The sequence below is a fragment of the Tyto alba genome, unplaced genomic scaffold (genome assembly GCF_018691265.1).
Source record: "Tyto alba isolate M040663 unplaced genomic scaffold, T.alba_DEE_v4.0 Super-Scaffold_46, whole genome shotgun sequence".
Classification (NCBI taxonomy): domain Eukaryota; kingdom Metazoa; phylum Chordata; class Aves; order Strigiformes; family Tytonidae; genus Tyto; species Tyto alba.
The window spans coordinates 3386606-3406831 of NW_024881322.1; the positions used below are offsets into that span (position 1 = coordinate 3386606).

At 40.4% G+C, this 20226-nt stretch overlaps 1 protein-coding gene across 2 annotated transcripts in view; it reads left to right on the top strand.

The window, feature by feature from the left end:
* The first annotated feature begins 449 nt into the window (after positions 1-449).
* Positions 450-20226, top strand: part of GPD1L (glycerol-3-phosphate dehydrogenase 1 like) — a 28161-nt gene continuing 8384 nt past the window's right edge. Inside the window, exons 1-6 of one of the 2 annotated variants that reach the window (XM_042806502.1) lie at positions 450-606; positions 5855-6032; positions 7452-7592; positions 11499-11637; positions 12835-12947; positions 19299-19532. In XM_042806502.1, the coding sequence (XP_042662436.1) occupies positions 554-606; positions 5855-6032; positions 7452-7592; positions 11499-11637; positions 12835-12947; positions 19299-19532 (858 nt within the window). In that variant the 5' untranslated portion in view covers positions 450-553. The remainder of the gene's footprint in view (positions 607-5854; positions 6033-7451; positions 7593-11498; positions 11638-12834; positions 12948-19298; positions 19533-20226) is intronic. The other variant, XM_042806503.1, reaches the window with a different exon arrangement.

Sequence of the window (20226 nt, forward strand, 5' to 3'; positions counted from 1 at the left end):
CTTGGAGTAGCATGGAGGATAGAGGACAACATGATTTTGGCTAAAGGCTGAGGGGCAAGAAGTATTTGAAAGCATTCATATTTCTCCAAGATGCCCCTGGGCCTGACCTGCTCTGCACGTCGCTTCCTCCACATCTGGGTACTTCACAGACTTACTCTGGATGTTCGGCACTGCTCCAGCACTAGAAGAGAGCGAAAGAGCTTTGTCACGACATACATGACCGAAACGTATGGCGTTGGCTGAGCAGAAAACGGTGACAATAAGGATATGGCACGCTGCCTGCGCAACCCCCTGTTGTGGTGGAGCGCTCCCGCCATGGCGGGCGGTGCTGCCGTTAGCCTGGCCCGCCATGGCGGGAGCCCCCCCCCCCCCCCCCCCCCACAGGGCCGGTCCGGGCGAGGCCGCGAGCGGCGCGGGGCGGGACTACACTTCCCGGCAAGCCGCCGGGGCGGCGGAGCGGGGAGGCCGATCCCCTGAGGGCGGCGGCGGGGGAGCGTGAGGCGGTGGCTTCTCGGAGCCCAGCGCCGCGGCTCGTTGGCGGGGCGGCGCTGCCATGGCGCTCTCCTCGGCGCCTCTCAAGGTCTGCATCGTGGGCTCGGGGAACTGGTGAGTGCGAGCCCCTCTGAGGGCCGATACCTCCGCGGCGGCGCCGGCCTTGCCCTTCCCTGAGGCTGTGGCTGCCCGGGCCTTGCTGTCGCTTCCCGCGCAGCGCTGGCGGTTCCCCCGGCCCGCTGCCGGAGGATTTCGCGCCGTGGCCGCCCCGGTGCTGGCGGTGGAGCACGGTCTGGGCGGGCTGCTCCAGCCCTCGGGGTCCCTCGGAGGCAGAGGTACTGCCCTGCGGTAAACGGAGGAAGAAGCGGCAGAATCGAGCACCCCGCTTTGGCGTGCTTGTAGGCACCCATCTCTTCTGCGAAGAAGTTATTTTAGGGTATTTTTAACCTGGTATTTGTTGTGTCATTTGTCCGATGACAGGCGACGTAGACATTAAAGATACTGAACTTTTTTTACTTTTTTTTTTTTTTTTTTTTTTTTTTTTTAGCAGGTCATTGCTAACAAAGCACTGCCTGTAGAGCTTCTGTAACAAGTGCACTTCTCTCCAAAAGTGTTGGTCGGGGTTTCCTACGTTAGCTGTTTTCCAGAGTAGCTCAAAGAAGAGTTGCGAGACGCTAGGTTATTTAAAATACCTTTTGTTTTTCAAATTGATTATGTTGAAGCATATTGAAGGCTTGAGACAAGGTTTTATTGCTGCAGCTATCACCAGCTTGTAATTAGACTTAAATAAACTTACTGTTGTGTCCACTGGAAGCAATAGATTTACTAATCATTTCTCTAAGAAGAGCATCGTGTTAATAATCCTTTGGCTTGCCTCTTCACTGTTTCTACTGTGAAAATGTTCACCGATCACTGTTTTTACTCTGGAACTCTATTTACAATGAATAAGTGAAGTACAATTGTTATATAAATGCATCTTCATAGTTTGTCACTTCAGTTGCTAATGCTAAGCATATGTTATTTCCGTTAACATGTTTTTTAAGACTAAATCTAAATTCAGAGGAGTTTGGTGTAGAGCAAGGTACTGCAGTTTATTAAACAAAACTGCCTTTTGTCAAGGTGATCTTAGACTTGTGGTTCACCCCCTACCCCCTCTGTGCAATTGGCTTTTGGTGCTATTTTGCATAGTTAAAAGTATCAGCAACTGCCAGGTGGTGTTTTTCTTTGTGATGGCTTGTTGGGGGAACGGCTGACATTTCAGTGCAGCATCTCTTGCTTCCCTTGCACTAGCTTGTAAGATGAATGGGGAGATACTGTGCATTGCAATATATGTCAGAATGAAATTACGTAGTTAAACCTATCAGTCTTTTAGGAGTACTGTTGCTGTTCTTCCATACTTGAAATCTTGCAAAAAGTTTTACGGGAAGTTTGACTGCATTTATATTTGATTAATTGTGGAACACACTTGCAGAAGCAAAATGATTTGTAGATATTACCTGCTAGCAGTAACCACATGCATTTGTATTTTGTTTTCACCTCATTGAATGAGTTTAATAACAAAAAAAGCTCCTGCCTAATGGGGTGGATGTTTTGAGTGGCAAAATGCCCATATCAGTGATGCTGAGAGAAAGAGATAATGCTATTACTGAGCATCAGCTTTTTTCTTTCTTTTGGGGATACATGTATTCAGATAACTGATAGCTTATTTCATATTTGATAGCAGTGTGGCATTTTTTTTGTAGCAGGAAAGCAGAAATCAAAGTAATAAAAAAAATTAAATTGCAAATGATTTGATGTGCAACAGCTCTCCCATCCCCCTCCTTCCCAGATATTTCTGAAAACAATATTTCTTGGAGAGGTATGTGATTTCTTAGAGTCCAGGGGATGACAGACACCAAATCCTGACTGCAAAGAGCACTGTGATTCAGTAATATATGCAACCTTTGAACTAAATGGGACTTAATTTGAATTGTGTACCTGTATGCATGTAAATGCCTTTTTGAAGCATAAAGTAGAAGCATTTAATGCTCGAAAGCAGGTAAACAGAAAGAAATTGAAGCACTTACATGTATCTTATCATTGATATTTTGGGGTTGTGCATTTTTGAAGCCTGGATTCCTGGAGCGTCTCACTGCAGTTGCTTAAATTGTAAGCATGTAAGTAGTTGAACAGAGTGGGGTTGAGTAATTCTGCCTGACAAGTGCCAGTAACTGTATGGACGTCTTTGCCTTCTCACAGCCCTTTAACCTATATCTGTGATGGAAAAAAACACTAAAGGAGCTTAGCAGGGCAGTGACCGTTTAGAAGGGTTGAGCCAGTCACCATGGGTGATAAACTACTTCCAGTCAGACTTGTTTGGTCTGTTTGCTCGGGGGAAGGTCACCTTAACAATGGAGTTGACTTGGCAGGGGTCACTCAACACCTGATGGAAGATCATGGGACAGGACAAATAGCTCACAAGGCACTGAAGAGCAGGAGCTGTGCTTTTTGCTGGCCTTGCCCGTTTAGAGTTGTTCAGCTGGTGGATAAGTGATTATGATTATATTAGGATCTTTAAGATAAGGGATAAAATAAGATCTCTTGAATGCGAAGAGAATACACCTTGGGAATACGCCTTGGAGCCTCAGCATTCAAGGACAGCGCCCAGATTCATTTAAAACTCCGCAAACACTGCCCTGGGCATGTACTTGCTCTTCTGATAACACTTCCAGCGCAGGTTAACAAGGTGTGCACAGCCGGAATTTATCCTTGTCCTGCTAGAACCAGTTGTTAATTAATCTGATTGCCCAACCTGAACAGAAACTGTAGAGATTGGGAAGAGATGGGAAGTTACTGGGACAGAGGGGTTCATACTGCTAGGAACTTGCTATAGAAAAATGGGAGGTGAAACTTGTGGTTTATCTGAGGTGATTTTACAGGGGCAAGTGGTAGAGCTAGAATTAATGATATTATTTGCACTTGCATATTGTGACTTCCATTGATGCTGGTATCGGGGCAAGTTTAGGAGTTTCTGAGGTTTGTGCTTTACTTTTAAAGTGATGAGGGGAAAGCAGACGGATCAACTGTGATACAACCATAACAGAGACAAATTGGGTGGTCTTGCTCAGTGAGCACAGTTCTTCGGAAGTGTTAAATAAGTGTATGTGATTGTTTTGGGGTGTACCTTTGATACTGCAAGGAAGAGAACTGCTGTTTGGCATGCAACTACCTGCTATTACTTGAATAGCTTTAACCATCCCTCAGAGCATGTCAGGGTTAAGGTTTATGGGAGAATCTTTCACTGTGATTTTTCTTGTGTAACTGAACTGCTGCAGGCACCAAGTCTTGTAACCTAGCATACAGTACGACTGTTATTGCTAGGAATAAATTGGCAAGAATGCCCGTCCCTTTGCCTTGTGATGTGTCAGGGGCATACAAAATAAGAATATAGGCTTGCTTGTTGGATTAACAGGTGTGGGGAGCTGGTATTTCCCCTTGCATAGAGCAATCTTAGACTCAGTGCCAGTTGTTTGACCTTGCTTAATTCAGTCCTACAACAGTTGTTGCAACATAACAGGAAATGAGGAAACCGGAGAAGCTCGTCCAGAGAATCTTCTTGAATTCAGGAACTAAAACTAGGCAAATCTTCACTTTTTTTAATACCACATTTGAAGACTGAAAAAAAAGATAGCTAAGGCATTTAAGTGTTAAATAGTAATGGAATTAATGTCTCACTCAAGTAGCACATGCTGCCAAACTCTATGCTGGCAAACTATTTGAAAATCCCAGTCGGACAGTTGCTGAATCAGTTATTTCTGTCTTTCTCTATCAATGCTAAGCACACAGAATGTGTAGTGAAGTTCAAAACTGAAGACAGTGGTTTGCCAGGATCCAGACTTCGTATACATATCTGCAGTGGTAAATGTGCTTTTACTCAGGGAACTCCAAGCACTCTCTGAGGAACACATACCTATGTTGTGTTGAATATGAATCATACTGTTTGTGTAGATCTGAACTTTGGGGGTTGAGCTGGTGAGTTGTCTCCCATTGCGGCGGAAACCGCTCTGTGTGCACACAAATCTAGAACGTGACTTGTTAAGGGATGGCTGGCAATTGGGGCTTCTGTATCACCTCCTGAACCCAGGAGAATTGGTAGTGTGTGAAGTGCTATTAGAAAAATAAATTCCAGTCTTTTAAGGCATACAGTTTTATAGTTTGACTGAAGAAGGTCTACTTAGGATACTATAATTTTTTCTGCCACTACTTAGAAAGTGACCTTACGCCTGTGATAGCACACATCTTTAATATAACAGTGAGTTGTGCCATATTAGAAGCTCTTGGAGCAGAATGAATCGGTTTGTTTTAGTTGCCAGCTATGAGTTTCTTACAAGTAATGTCCATAATAAATATAGGGGAGTGGGAGTGTTTGATTATAACTGGATTTGAAAGGTTAAACTGTTCTTACCTCCTAATAAAGTATGCAGTTTCTACATACACACACATAAGCCTCGGATAATGTGACTGTGTATTTTTATTACATCTTCCTATTTTTTTTTTTTTCTGCTTAGTAGGCTATCAATAGTTATGAAGCTGTCTTCTTGTCCCAGGAAAGGAAGTTAGGTCAACGGGTTTTATAAAATTGCATCTTTTTCTTCCATATAGCATTCAGGCTAGGAATGGAAGGTTGCATTTATTCCTCTTCTTGAATGTAGCTTCAATAATTCTGATTAATTTCATTGTTACTTAGAGATTTGAGAAGTAAAATTGATCACCATACTACAGGTTTCACTGTGTGCTGTTCTTGGGGAGAAAATGAGGTTGACATTAATGGAGTTGTCTGCCTGCAAATTCAGAGGATGGCGTTGCAACAGTTAAAGTCTGTGAAGTTGGCAGCATAACCATAAAGCTTATAACTCGTGCAAGATATAAATGCTTCTTGGCTTTAAATGCGTATCAGTATTGTACAGCAATTGATGGGTCAGTCATCTTATCAAAGAAAGCTTCCTGATTCTTAAAGGGGAAAAAATTATCAATTTTTTAAAAATTGAGTATGTTACTTTTACCACTCCTTTGAAGATATAATCCATTTGATTTGTGGAAATACAGTAACCCAAACTCTCACTGGATATCCAGTAAGCAGACAAAATATTTAAGGACATTTTCAGTAAATGCTTCAGTCCAACCACCTCTAGATACATTTAAGAGAAAGCACCAGATGTGAATGGCTGGTGTATTTTTCCACTTGTTTTACTAGATCAGAAATGCTACATAGTAACTGGTGCAATAATCTGTGAATTTCTGTTTATTTTAAAGACAATCTCTTTCATCTGGAGCAAAATAACTTTTTTTTTTTTTTAGACTATTTCTGTTTTCTTTCTTGCAGGGGTTCTGCAGTTGCCAAAATAATAGGCAGTAATGTAAAAAAATTGCAGAAATTTGCTTCCACAGTGAAGATGTGGGTCTTTGAGGAGAATATTAATGGAAGAAAACTGACAGATATTATAAATAATGAACATGAAAATGTAAAATATCTCCCCGGATACAAGCTGCCAGATAATGTGGTAAGGCTCAGAAGCTAAATTCTAGTTATGGAGCAGAGGGAATATTGCTCATGCTATGAATGAAAGCAGAAATTTGTTAACGCCTGTAGGGTTTATAATATTTCAGACTGTATGCTGTTTCACTGATGAGATCAGAGATTTGAACAAGTAAAATTATGCAATTATGCAGGTAGGTAAATCCAATGTACTGTACGTTTTTGGGGTTTTTTTGTTTGTTTTTGTTTTTTCCCCCTGGTCTCACTGTTGTCTTTATGTTACTTCAGCTTGTGCATAGGGAAGCAAATGTGAAAACGAGGGCAAGACTAACAGCTCTGACCATCCCATTAAAAAAAAAAAAAAAATTGGCCTCAATTTTGGAAGGGAGCTGGCTGGTTAGTGAGAATTGAAGAGACTTTGAGTATTCTGAAACTCTTAGGAAGTATTACATGATGAGAACTACTCTTAGGAAGTATTACACGATGAGAACTAGGGGATTTCTCAAGCAAACTGCAAGCAGTTTGCAGTTTATCTGGTTCTCAGTTGCATTTCAGCCATGTGCAGTCAGATCAGCATGTTAGATGCAGCATTGCCGGGGCAGAACAGTGGGACTCCACGTCTGCTCTGTGTTGGTGTAACATGATGGTGGGTGGGTGGGCAGGTGGTGACTCTTGCCCCAATAATATTATAGGAGGAGGCTGCAACAGCTGACAATTCAATAGAGGTTTTGGGCAGGAAAAACATGAAGTGCTGTGCACTGCAGTTTTCTCTTTAATGGCGAAATCCTACTTCCCTAGCCTTCAGCACATGTGGTCTTTCTGCTGTCCACTACCTGCTCATTCAAGTTGGTTGGCTTTATCAATGGGTCAGGCTTATTGCTGTATTTTAAACCCAAGTGTTATTTTAAGATGGCCATCAAGTGTTAGGAAAACTGGAGTTTGGCAAGTGACTTCAAAGTAGGTCACGTTCTTAAAGGATAAACAAAGCCTATAAGTACAGAGAAAGGGAGTATAAACTAGCAGGTGTAAGAGGTCTGGAGAAGAAATTTGAGCGTATAAGGAACTAAGTAAAGAAACTACTTTCCTACATGCAATAATTTATCAAAAATTTAGATTATTTTGTCAAAGAGAAGGCATTTTCTTCTTTTATATTTTCTTACTCAAAGCACTTGTTTGAATGTTACAGAACGTTTTGAATTTTTGTGGCACTAACCAACCTGGTGGCTGTGAAGATGCCCCTTTCAAGACAGAAAATAGCTTGTTTTAAAGCTGAATTTTTTTTTTTTTTATTTTCTGGGTAGTTTATGTTACTGCATGTTTTCAGTGATGAAGCACAGTAGTTTGTAGCACTCAGTATAAGAGTAAAATGTACTTATCAGATAACACTTCTGTGTAGTGTTAATTTTAAGAAGTTACGTGGCCTTTCTCTCTCGTAACTACACAGGTTGCTGTCCCAAGCCTTAATGAAGCTGTACAGGATGCAGACTTGCTGGTTTTTGTCATTCCTCATCAGTTCATTCACAGAGTCTGCGATGAAATCACAGGACGAGTACCCAAGAAAGCGCTTGGTATAACTCTCATAAAGGTATAATAAATACTATGCATTAATAACTGAGAATGTGTCATGGAAACTTCTAAAACAAGATGACTTGATATTTTGATATGAGAAGTCTGTTTGCATTATTCACTTGGTTGTTCCATTAAACCTTTCTAGAAGTAAGATTGGAATTTGTCTTGGTCATTAGTAAACTGTTATGCTGTTTTTTATTTTAGGCTAGCACTTGCAGGAAGAGGAAATCACAAGACTTTTAAAAAGGAGGGAGTGAATATGTTTTGCACCATCAAGCTTTCCAGTCTTTTATTTGTTGTTTCCAAACGCATCATTAGATGAAGAACAGAGCACAAGCATAATGCTTTGATTGTTAACGTACATCCCACACACTGAGTTGATCATTTTAAGAACTGCCGAGAGAATCTCATGTGACTGAGAGGATAGTGCTCTTGTTCATGTCAAATATGTGGCAGCAAGAGAGTCTGTTCAGCATGGCCCAAAAAGGCAGTTCAAGCGTAGGAAATAGGAGGAGGCAGAGGTGTAGGAAGTGTTTCACTGGAGTGTTTGTAGTTTTGGTGGCAGGAGAATTTTTAAGTGTGGATGAGACGCTTTTTAAATTTTTTTCCTGTGTGCTTAGCTGCAAAGAATAAGCTATTCCCAAACGGTTTGTAAGGTTCTGGGTTGCTCTTGCTTTGTACTGAGCTGAGAGTAGGCCATTTTCTCAGCACAGATTCCCTTGTTTACTGTTATTTCTGGAAAGTGATACATCTATGCTTAAAAGGAACAAAACCCCTCTATCATTACTTGCTGCAAGCTTGTTTATTTAGTTTGGCTGCCTAAGACCATCAAACCTGTATTGTTTTGTCAGTGTTGACCTGATAGATTGCTGAGATGCAGTTGGGAAGCATTCCTTCTTCATACACTTTCTGCATTTTGTAGTAAAACTTTTCATATTGTAGAAGAATAAAATAAGGCAGCGTTAAGAGCTGAATGCATAGCATCAAAACCACACAACCGTTCTAGAAACTCTTAAATTCATTGCTTTGAAGCTGTCCATTTATGCTTCTTTCTTCTGTAAACTGAAGATAAACTTTGTTCTCCTTTAGTTTGCTTAATGTTCTTGTGGCCTTAGTGATAGGAAAAACTCTAATGAAATTGGTGGAGTAAATGAGGATTTATGTCAGCATATCTGAAGTCAAGAGTATGGGCCTGTATTCCCTTGGGATTATTTCTGTGGGTATTGATTACTGATGCTTTAATGGAGCGTTGATTAATGGCTATGTTTGGAAAAAAAAGGGGGCGGAGGATACTTTAAAAAAAAAACAAAACCAAACCCCAAACAATCAAAAAAACTCCCAAAAAACCAAAAGACCTGTACTTAGTGTAGTGTAAGTAAAAAGTGGCACCTGCCATGCAAAGCAGAGTTGATTACCAGGCAGCTTCCCACTGTGCCACTGGGACACTGCATCAGTAGGCGGTCTTTCGAAAGAGATGGTGTGATGCCCCTTAATTTTTTTGCAGGAAAATGCAAAGTACATGTTAGCTTTTATGAAAAGGCACAACTGTACGTCATTAAAAGTATAATTTAAGAAGAAGGGGCAGGGATTTAACACAACAATGAAGCTAAGTATTAGAGGCAGGAATGCATTCTTTCCTCTGCTTTTACAGCTTTATGCATTCTGTTTTCTTCAAAATCATATTTTTAGAGCTCTCATTATGCTCAACACTAATGCTATTAAAGTGGCTTCTGTTAACTTTGGCAGTTGAAGTGCAGTTCTGCTCTGGAAAATATCATTAGTGGAATGTCTTGTTTCTGTGCTTCCTGAATTGCTTGGCAAGATAGGAGGGTGTTGTCTTTTTGTTGTTTGTTTGTTTGTTTGTTTGTTTTTTCTTTTCTTGACAGTCTAATCTTCAAGAAGAGCCTAACATCTCATAATAAAACTGAGTCTTTGGGAAATAAAGACATTTGTCTGTTGGTTAATCTGTGTTCCCACTGAAACATTTGCAGTTGTGTTGCTTTTCTGATGACTGGTGTCTGAAAACCTAACATCATTGTGTGGGTGTGGGGGCAGGAACCATACACAACTTACAGTGCTGTAACAGCAGCGAGCACAGGAAGCAGGGTAGGTGGAGGTCATTCAAAATACTCTTCAGGCAGCCTCAGCACCAGTCTTATTTTCATCTACCCACATACAGGTCCCAGGGATTGTTTTGGCAGGCATGTTAGGACACAAGTGATAAGAGCCCAGAATTGGACTTGCATTTCCTGGGGATCACTGCTGCCCAGCAGAAATTCCCATGTTGGAGCCTTCGTTTTGGGGGAAGGGAGGGGTGTTTGTTTTTTCTCCTGTCATCTACCATTCAGCATTGGATTTAACTCCACAAGAAACAGGTGGAGGGGTGTTTGCTTTTTTTTCCCCCGTCATCTACCATTCAGCATTGGATTTAACTCTACAAGAAACAGGTGCAGTTCTCCTTGACTTTGTCAGAAGTTGCATCTGTTTCATAGCAGAGCTGAATTTGGCACCTACATCTCTCTGAACTCCTTTCACTTGGATGAATCATTGTTGTGTACATACTCACAGTTTTGGAGTTGTTCCCAATGTGTACATGCTTTTCTGTTTAGTAATTGCCTGCTTAGAGAAGGGGCCTTACAGTTACTTTGTGGGGACATTTTTGACACTGTGAGGGGAAAAAAACAACTTGTATATATGTGCTTGCTTTCAGATGCTTTCTGTATGCCTCGTTAAAGATGAGCAAGCAGAGCTGTGCACTAAGTGATGCAGATTGAAAAAGAATGTAGAAATGCAAGCACTAGTTTAATTGGCTGGTTTTATACAGGCATTTCTGCATGTCTTTATATTGCACCATGGTATTTAAGGAATAGCACCTTTAATCTGTGGGAATGCAAATTACTGCCTGCCTGAAATGTCACTAGTGGCAACGTGTGTGTGTGTGTCTGTCTGTGTGTATATGGAAGTAGTAGAGGATCATACTTGTCTTTTTAGCCTTTAAGTTACAATTCAAAATTACTAATCCCCAAAAGTATCAAATCCCCAATATTAAAAAATAGTACTGTATAAATGTGGTATACTGTGGGAAAGATAGACCATTTCAGTAGCTTGTCTGCCATGCTCTTGTTTTAAAAACTAAAAAGGAATCTGCATTTAGCAGGCTAGGAGAAAAGGGTTTTGTGAAAAGAAATTATCTCATTTGGAGTTCTTAGTTCAGACAGCTCAGGGTACCAAACTCCACTGCAGCATTAATTGCTGGGGTGATCTTTTCTAAGGTCCTATTTCTGCCCCTACTTTCTTGCTTTGTAAAGAGCATGTTATAAGTACAGATTAAAAATATCCCTAGAAGTTAAATTGTTTGCAGTTGTTCAGCTTCCTACGTATCTGTGAAGTACTGTTCCATTTTATTAAACTGAGTTTCTGCTAGTAAACTGTTGTTGATATTATACACAAGGGAATCTGTCTCTGATATATCAGTTCAGATACCTCTTCATAAAACAAGTTATTGGGATGCAATTTTGTGAGTTTTGGTGCAATTTCAAATCCAAGTGCAGGCCTGATTCACAACTGATGGGTTGGTGATGCTTCACTGGTTTTAGTATGGGTGCACTAATAATAAGCAGCTGAGATTTTGAACTAGCAAAACTGAATATTCAACACTCCTTAGAATCAGGTCTTTGACTGAGCATGGCATAAAAACTGTTACCATCGTCTAGAGTTTAGTCCTAATTGTTAAGGTGCTACCTCCTATGAAAAGAAGACAATAGGGGAAGTTTCACTGCTAGCAAGTCTGTCATCTTTAGTCTCTATCTGAGTAGGTCTTGTTGCCTTTCTCTCCCATGGACAAGACTAACTGTGATGTGCTTTCTTCTCTACTGTGTCTAATTAATGACTTTTTAGTAATTCCATTTAATGTTGGCTGCAGGGAATAGATGAAGGCCCGGAGGGACTCAAACTGATCTCTGACATTATTCGAGAGAAGATGGGAATAGACATCAGTGTGCTGATGGGAGCTAACATTGCCAATGAGGTGGCAGCAGAGAAATTCTGTGAAACCACAATAGGTACTGTTCCAAGTAATGAAAATGTTCAGAATATGCTTCTGTCCTCACAGTTGCACATCAAATAGCTTAGGTCTTATAATTTTCAACATTAGCTGGCTGTTACCAGAAATAGTTGGGTCCTTCTTGTTTTAATGTTGAATTTCCTAGAATATTTACACTTCTAAAAGTACTGGGACAATACCAGGAATAGAGGGAGAGGGAGGAGTGCAATTTTAGCTAGTCTTACTAAGGTTGTGACTGAAGCAGGTGAAATACTATGCGTGCTTTTTATCACCTTCCACATAACAAACTGCTTTATTTTATTACTGTGCTTAAGGTTTTTCTTGGGTCTGCATGGCTTAATATGGATAAACGATTATATATTCTGTACTCCAGCTCAACTGTTGTGGTCACAGATCAGACCTTTATGTGTATTTGGATTGTTTTTTTGTTTTTTTTTTTTTTTTTTAAAGGTATCAATATCTTTAATTTTTCAAAATAATTAATTCCCCCAAAAGCTAGACGTGGTTTTAGGTCTGTGTTGATGTCTGCACACCTTTGCAGTACAACGATGTGTCTGGTCTCGGATTTCACAGTGTCTAGATAGGCATATGTGTATGTATATGCATACAGGTAGTCACACAGAATAGCACAGAGTTCACGTTATTTTTGCACTGTTAATTTTTACAGTTTTGTGCATTTTTAGCTTTTTAACCTCTCATTATCAGCTTTTGAATTGAACTTGTTTTTGAATGGTTGCATTACCTCTTAGTGGTTAGAAACATTTGTCAGTGACAGCATGCTCAATTAATAAAATATCCTTGACATGCCTTTATCAGTGGATATTTTTCTGGAATGCAGGCCTTAAAATAATTGGTAGAATTCCACCTGCTATGTTTTTAATTCACCTTTGTTTTATTATGAACTGTTCTTTTTAAAGAGAATGATCAAGAAAAGAGAGAGTATAGAGAATTAATGGAATTGATATTTAGACTCTGTTGCTGAGCAGACAGTGAATTATGAAGTCCAGAGTAACTCAGTGCAGAGCTTTTAAGTGTGATGTAGACGTGTCCTTGATCACTTAAAACAGGAATCTCTTTAGGAAGAAGACAGAACAACCTTATCTCTGCTTCTAAGTATTTTGGCTTGCACAGGGAAGGCTAAATAACACCCAAATAAATTATTAATTTTTTAACCTTCCTTTCTCCCTCTCAACAGGCAGCAAAATCTTGGAAAATGGCCTTCTCTTCAAAGAACTCCTGCAGACTCCAAACTTCCGAATAACGGTAGTAGATGATGCGGATACAGTTGAGCTTTGTGGTGCCCTGAAGGTAAGATTGACAGGCTGCAGTTGGTACATAAATGGAATGGTGATCCTTGTAGAAAAAAAGAGGGTAATTTCATCTAAAGAATTAAGTTTCTTGTGCTTTATATAATATATAAAACTGCTACGTTACATTTCTGAAGGAACCAGATAGGAAATCAGGGAGCAGCATGTTCTGAGAGTTGGCGTGTGTTCTTGACCTGGAAAGATACTGAGGTGGAATTTGTGTATGTTCATTGTAGCCTTGTTTTCTTCTTCCCTCCTGCTTCATTTTTCGTCGTGCATCCTGCAGACTGAACTCTCTAGTTGCGTTTCTAAAAAGCTGTATATATGTTCTGTCTGCTCTGGTCATTTGGTTTTGATCGCAGTATGTTTTGTTAACTGAGTTCAGACTTCCAAAGAAATGTATGGTATGAGCTCTAAACAAAAAGTGAATTAAGGATGGATTAACTTGTTTAAAAATACTATGGATTTCCTGCCTGATTAAAAGGTATAAACTGCTATAAAGTAGCATAGATCAGTGATGCTGGTATAGGTGTTTTTTTTAGAAGTACAACTCTTCCTTAATTTCAAAGAAAATTTTATCAAAATCATCTTTTAAAAAGCAATTTTTCATTTAAAACCCTTTCTAGCTTAATCCTAAATCTTGTGCTGACAGCATGTAAATAATTTTTTGAGCTGTTTCTAACTCAAACATTGCAAAATTTTATTAATGCACTGGGAACATGTATGCCTCTGAAAGAAAATAAAGAAGCTAGAATTAAACAGATGGGTATGTTGTTATTGCCTGTGCAAAGCAAAATGCAAAGCTCAGATGTGAATCATGAAGTGTAAACTTGAGCTTTTTCTTAGAAACTGTACATTCTTATTATTAGGAGAATTGCTTGCTAAGGGTAAAAACAAGCACTTTGCTTTTTTCATGATTAATCTGATAATATTTGTAATAAAAAATGTGAAAAATAGGCATCTTTTCATGTGATTGTTTTTATGGAAAAACCTGAAGTGTAGCTTCTGTCAGCTGACAGTTACTTTATTAAATTTGGAAAGTTAGTTAATGAAAAGATAGTAAAAATTAGCATTATTTAACCTGCTGGAAAGAGGAAATTCCTATTTCAGAAGATGACAGTATTGTGTGAAGAGAAAGGTTTAAAAAGAAAGGTTCTATTCTATTTCTATAGCAGTGCCAATTCAAAATGTCAGCAGCGTCCCTGTGAACTACAGCTTAGAGGACAGAAGTAAGCAGGTACACATGCCAGTCCAGACTGTCTTTGTAGATGTGGAAATGCTAAAAGCAACTCCTGTATTGCTATTTAAAGGATGAGAAATAGTACACTGTGAGAAATAGTACATTCTCCCCAGCTTCTGCATTTTTCTATAAATACCAGCTTGGGAAAAGGAGACTTTTCTGGTATTTCTGGCATAATAGACTGGATCTTGTTAAAAGTCCGTACTTACCTTGCTCTTTATTTCTGCAAGCCTTTCTAAGCAGGGAAGATTTTCAATGTGGATGGTTGCCTAAAGGTTCGGAAAAAATACAGAACAGTAACAGAGAGTGTGCTCTGAGCACAGCTTTCCCTTACAATAATAATAACTCTAGGTTTGAAATTTGTTTTTTGAAGTACATTTGAATTCAGACTGTAATAATAGGTATTGCAGCTGGGTGATCATGAAAGAACATGTGCTTGATTGCTATTTATATACATACATATATATATGTATATACATATTGAATATCCATTTACTTTTTTTTTTTTTCTGACAATGGACTGATGGAGATGTACTGAAATACAGAAATAAAGTGCAGTGAAACGTCTATCTTGTGTCAGCTTGGAGACTGGCTGAATAGGCAATAGCAGTCATTTTACAAAATCTGGTGATACTGAGGAAGAACAGCAGTCTACAGTGTCTTGTTGGTTGTAGGAACAAAAAGTGCTTGACATGTTCTTCTCTATCAGGATTTTTTTTTCTTTTGAGGACTGAAGCACATTTCACACTTACTTGTTGACTTTTTCTAAGGATTGAGGTCATAAATTGACAAACTTCAGATTTGGATAGTTCGGTTTCAAGGTGTCCAGTTGTTTTTACCAGCAGCCTGACCCAAGGCCACCTACAGGTTCCAGCTGCCACTTGTCAGATGATGAAGGGGCCTTCCTAGGAAGTGCTTAATTGTTGTGACACCCCTGTAAGAGTAGTATGTGCAGCTGTGCATACATATGGGTGTGCTCCTGGATGCTGATGGATGCGACACCGCAGAGTAGCACAGACCCAAGTTTATCACCTCTGAGGTGTCCTTAGAGTCCTTAGCACCTGTGCCAGTGTGTGGTTTTACAATCAAACAGCACAGATGTGAGGCAGGACTGAGCTGGTGTATGAACCTAGCAGCACGCTGGAGAGGCAATAAAAGCATTGGTAGCTGCATTCTTGGGTGTAAACTGTACTGGAATCACTTACCCAGTGCAGGGTGCCGGGGGTGAGCGTGAGGGAAGAGGTGAGAATCCAGGCTCTGGATGTGGCGAAATGGCCATGTTCCAGCTGCCTGATAGGGATCTGGAGAGTTAAAAACCCTCAAGTGGCAGCAGCCAAGGGCCAAGACAGATGTGACAGTTACTCGAGGAAGGAGAAGGAGCAGCAGCTGTGGTTGCCTTTCAGGTTGCTTCAGGATCATCTCTAAATCTTACGGCTCCAGCTTAGCTTTAATAAAGAAGTAAGAAGTATAACGATGATTTATCGTTTACCAGGTTATGTAACCCAGCATTACTGTTTACAAAGGTGGTCTTGCAAAGTGTTTTTTATTGCAGTTACTGTTGGATAATCAGTCTAGATACTGTAGAAGTTGATACACATTCCCAAGATGAAGTGGAAATTAAACCCATTTTTTACATTCAAGTTTGCCAGGAGCAAGCAAGCAGTTTATGCTTAACCTCTCTGACAGTCCTGCTGATACTGTCTTTGATTTGGTGAGTCTTCATTTGACCTCTCTCAGCCATGATGTGAAGCAGTGAGCTTCTCCAAGTTCATGGGTAAGCAGGAGGGAAAGCAGGCAGTGCTAAGCTGTGACAGTACCTCAAGGAAGGCTTGACATCCCAGGAGAATTAACATTTCTGCTCAGTTCTCTAATGATCTGTCATAACTATGGAGAGGCAATGGTTGCCTCAGAAATGGCCTCTGGAGCTGTCTTCATGACCTTACTGTAAGCAGAGTAGGACTGAAACTGGATGTTGCTGAGCATTGACTGTGTAAGAAAACAATGTCAGCAAAGCCTGCAGACTTGTCAGCCTTGGTTTCTTGGTCATCTGTTGACCTCGCATTTGTGACCTTTGGCATGTTTGCATCAGGTCATGTGCAAGTAAAAGACACTTTTTTCTCATTTGTTCTGACAGATACTGTGAGCACTGCCTGGCATCAACACTTCTTTTCTGGGGCATAGGTTCACTATCCCAGTGATAAAATAACTGAATCCAGTCCTTGCTAATGTTCTAGAATAACTAGGACTAGGGCTAACACCAGCTTCCAGATACCAGAGCAGCTAAAGACTCATCTGTTAGTGCAAAGTATTTTAGTAGCTTCAAACTATACGCAATGTGAAGACCCCCTGTGCATCTTGCTTACAGGACACGTGCTTTAATGTAAAAAGCTGTTAACGCTGAGATGGGGGAAATGTGTTTTCTCAAGCATGAAGTGGTTTTAAGAGCTCTGAATCCCTCAGGCCAAGAGGAACATTGTGTTGCTGTCATTTTGGTGGTGGTGTGACAGTAGTTTTGAACCTTTGGAACAACAGGTTTGTCTGTAGGCCAAAGTCAGCCTTGCTCATTGGGCTTGCAGACCCCCATGTTGTGTATGCAAACAGTCTTTGAGCTCACAGCAACTTGGGCTCTCTCCTCTTGCACAAATGTATACCCACTGCATTTGCAGGAACTCTTGGTAACTTCAGGTGTAGGCTTTGGCAGTGGCAGTGTTCAGGATCAACCATAACAGATACAGAAAGCTGGTTTTGCCAGATAGATACATGATTCTCCCCCTCCCCAGTCTGCTTCTTGGAGGATCGCTATAGTGCTATTAAGCTCTTGTGTGTTAATTTGTGTTTTGGTTATGCATCTTCCTGAAACAAACTTGGCTTAGTGCCTGCACCCTGAGATTTCTGATTTGGTCTTGTTTTGGACTGAAAGATGTCTCAGTCGAAAGTTTTGTGAGGTTTTTTTGTTGTTGTTGTTTTGTTTTTAGGAGTAGCAGCTCATCTTTCAGTGAGGCGTAACTTCCAATGCAGTATAATTCAGTTCTCTATGGTATATTAGACACGAGAGAGTTGTTATAGATTCTTCAAGGATTTAAGTGAAACCAGATGCTAGACCTTGTAAATTCATAGTTGTGGCCTGTGGGTTATGTAGACCGGGATGTAACAGTCTCCTCGGCGTGGGTGTGTGTTCTAGAACATATTCAGTTGTCTTGTTTCCTCACTGTTTGCAAACTACGTGTAAGAACATACAGTGGGGACATTGTAAAAATGAGGACCTTAGCATTTCAGAGTTAGACTCACAACTTCCCTTCTTCCCTACTCCATTTCCTCAGAAGTAACTAGCCTTGGTATGACTTGCTTAAAACAATACTTCTATCGCTCCGAAGACAAACATTGCAAAAGGTAGAAGTAGGCAACAAAATACCATAAGCAAAATCATACTGTAAATTATGACCAGGGAAGGGGAAGCTTTAGTATTGGAGTGTTCCAGAAGTACATGGAAAAAGCCCAGAGGTTGTTCAAAAATATTTTTGTTTTTAGCTGAGCGCTAAACACTTGCAGAATTCACATATGTGTAAATTCCATTTAAGTGGGTTATCCCATCTGAAAACTTCTTAAATACCTGTTTGACTTCCTCTTGCTTTGCCATCAAATGAACAAATACTGGAGGTTGCTCTGGGAGAGACATCTGATGAAAACATACCCTGACCGAATCACCACAGCCAAGCTTTAAGCCAAGATGGTCTAAAGTGACAGTTTTAAAAGTCTAGTTGTCTTTTGCTGCTTCAGGTCTGATGTTGAGATATCTGTCTGCAATTTTTAAGGTCACCTTTAGACCTCAGCTAGCTGCTGAAAAAGCAATGACTCATCCCCTGACCTCATTTGATTCAGAGTCACCTAGCCACGACTGGCCACACAGCACTGCAGCTGCCTGCAGTTTTTGGTTCTTAGAATCCAAAAAAACAAAGCAAAACTGGCTGTTAATCAACTTGTGGCTTTCATTAGCAACTTCTGACTATTGTTGTTTCTTCAGCAACAGTTAAAGTTGGTTTGTTTGGGGTTTTTTTGGTTGTTTTTTTCCCCTGCATCGGGTGCTGCATTATGTGCCGTAATGTTGGTTCTCCTGTGGTTTCTGCTGAGGTCACTGCCACTGTTGTCACATGCAGAAAGGTATTACTACATCTACTGCTTCCTTGTTCGCTTTATCAGTACATCAGAACGCCATATTTTTTGGAGTGTTTTGTTTTTTTGGTAGGGTTTTTGTTTGTTTTGGTTTGGTTTTTTTTTTTTTTTGGTAGGGGCAAACTAACTATGGCTAGCCTCTGACTCCTGGGCCAGAAAATAGCTTTTATAGTCACTTCACTCAAACATCGCTTAACTAATGTCTATTTTTGTAAACCAAAGAAGGACTATATACCTGATTGTTGATGAAGAAACAGAACGTTCTTTGTAGAAGGCTGTCACCAGGTCGAAGAAAAAAAGAAGAAAAGAAAAAAAAAAAAAAAAAAAAAAAGAAAACATTTTTTGCTTAGGGAAGGTCTTCCTGTGTCACGAACCTTCTGGGAATCCTTGATTTATTATTATTGTTATAAGAACTCTGCATAGTTAAGAGGGCTGTATACTACTAGCTTGGCTGAATTTAGTCTCTTACCATATCAGCATAGAAGTCAGTAAATGTTTCTTAGATTATTACTGTAATCATAAAGAAACCATGGATAAAAGGGCCGTGGGATGTCAGTATAACTTTATCCCTACCTCAGGGCAGGAACAGCTCAATCTAGATAAAACCTTGTTGGGGTGTAATATAACCTGTTTGTTCTTAAAGACAGCCAATGATAATAGCTCCACAGTCTCTGAGGCAGCTTGTTCCAGATCTTTAACTACGCTTTTACCCTTGGAAATACTTAGCAATGTAAGACTTGCTATCTTTTTTTTTTTTTTTTAAAGGTTATCCCACAGTCCTCAAAATCCCAAAACCAAAAAAACCCTAAACAACAACCTAGTCTTACAATAGCAAAGTGTTTGCAGTTCTTAAGGACATCTGCACTCTGTCTTTTGGTGTCTCCTAGGATTCTGCAACCAATAATTGACTTATTTCCCATTTGTTTTCTCTCTTTTCATTAGAATATAGTAGCAGTAGGAGCTGGGTTCTGTGATGGCCTTTGCTGCGGTGACAATACCAAAGCTGCCGTTATTCGCCTTGGCCTAATGGAGATGATTGCTTTTGCCAGGATTTTTTGCAAAGGACAGGTGTCTACTGCCACTTTCCTGGAGAGCTGTGGAGTTGCTGATCTCATCACAACGTGTTACGGTGGCCGGAATCGACGTGTAGCAGAAGCATTTGTTAAAACTGGAAAGGTAATTTATTCACTGGGTAAAATCCATTGGTGCAAGTACTAGCACTTCTGCTCTGTTGGCGTTAATAGTGCAGTTATCTGAGATGTGCTAGCTGTACTGAGTGAGTGCCCTTCTGTTTCCTTTAATTTTTGAGTGTGTTACAAGGCTAGAATGAGTGTAGAAGTGTTAAGAAGGTGGGGTGATTAAAAAAAAGAAAAAGATGGAGAGATGAGATCTTGGAAGATGCAGATTTATGAAGGAGAATATTTTAAAAAAATAATATAGGAGAATATTATATATGCTCAGTTAAGGTCACCTTCAAGAATGGAAGAACCCTCAGTAACATACAATTTTTTATTTTTTTTTTTTTTTTCCCCTCCCCGTAGAATGGTTTGGGTTGTAAGGGACCTTAACGATCATCTAGTTCCAACCTCCCTGCCACTTCTCTTGATGCAGCCCAGGACACGGGTGGTTTCTGGGCTGTGAGCACACATTGCTGGCTCACAGGCAGTTTTCCCCCCACCAACATCCCCAAGTCCTTCTCCTCAGGGCTGCCCTCAACCCACTCCTCGCCCAGCCTGGATCTGTGCTGGGGATTGCCCCGACCCACGGGCAGGGCCTTGCCCTTGGCCTTGATTTCATGAGGTTTGCCCGGGCCCCCCTCTCCAGCCTGCCCAGGCCCCTCTGGATGCCACCCCTGCCCTCCAGTGTGTCA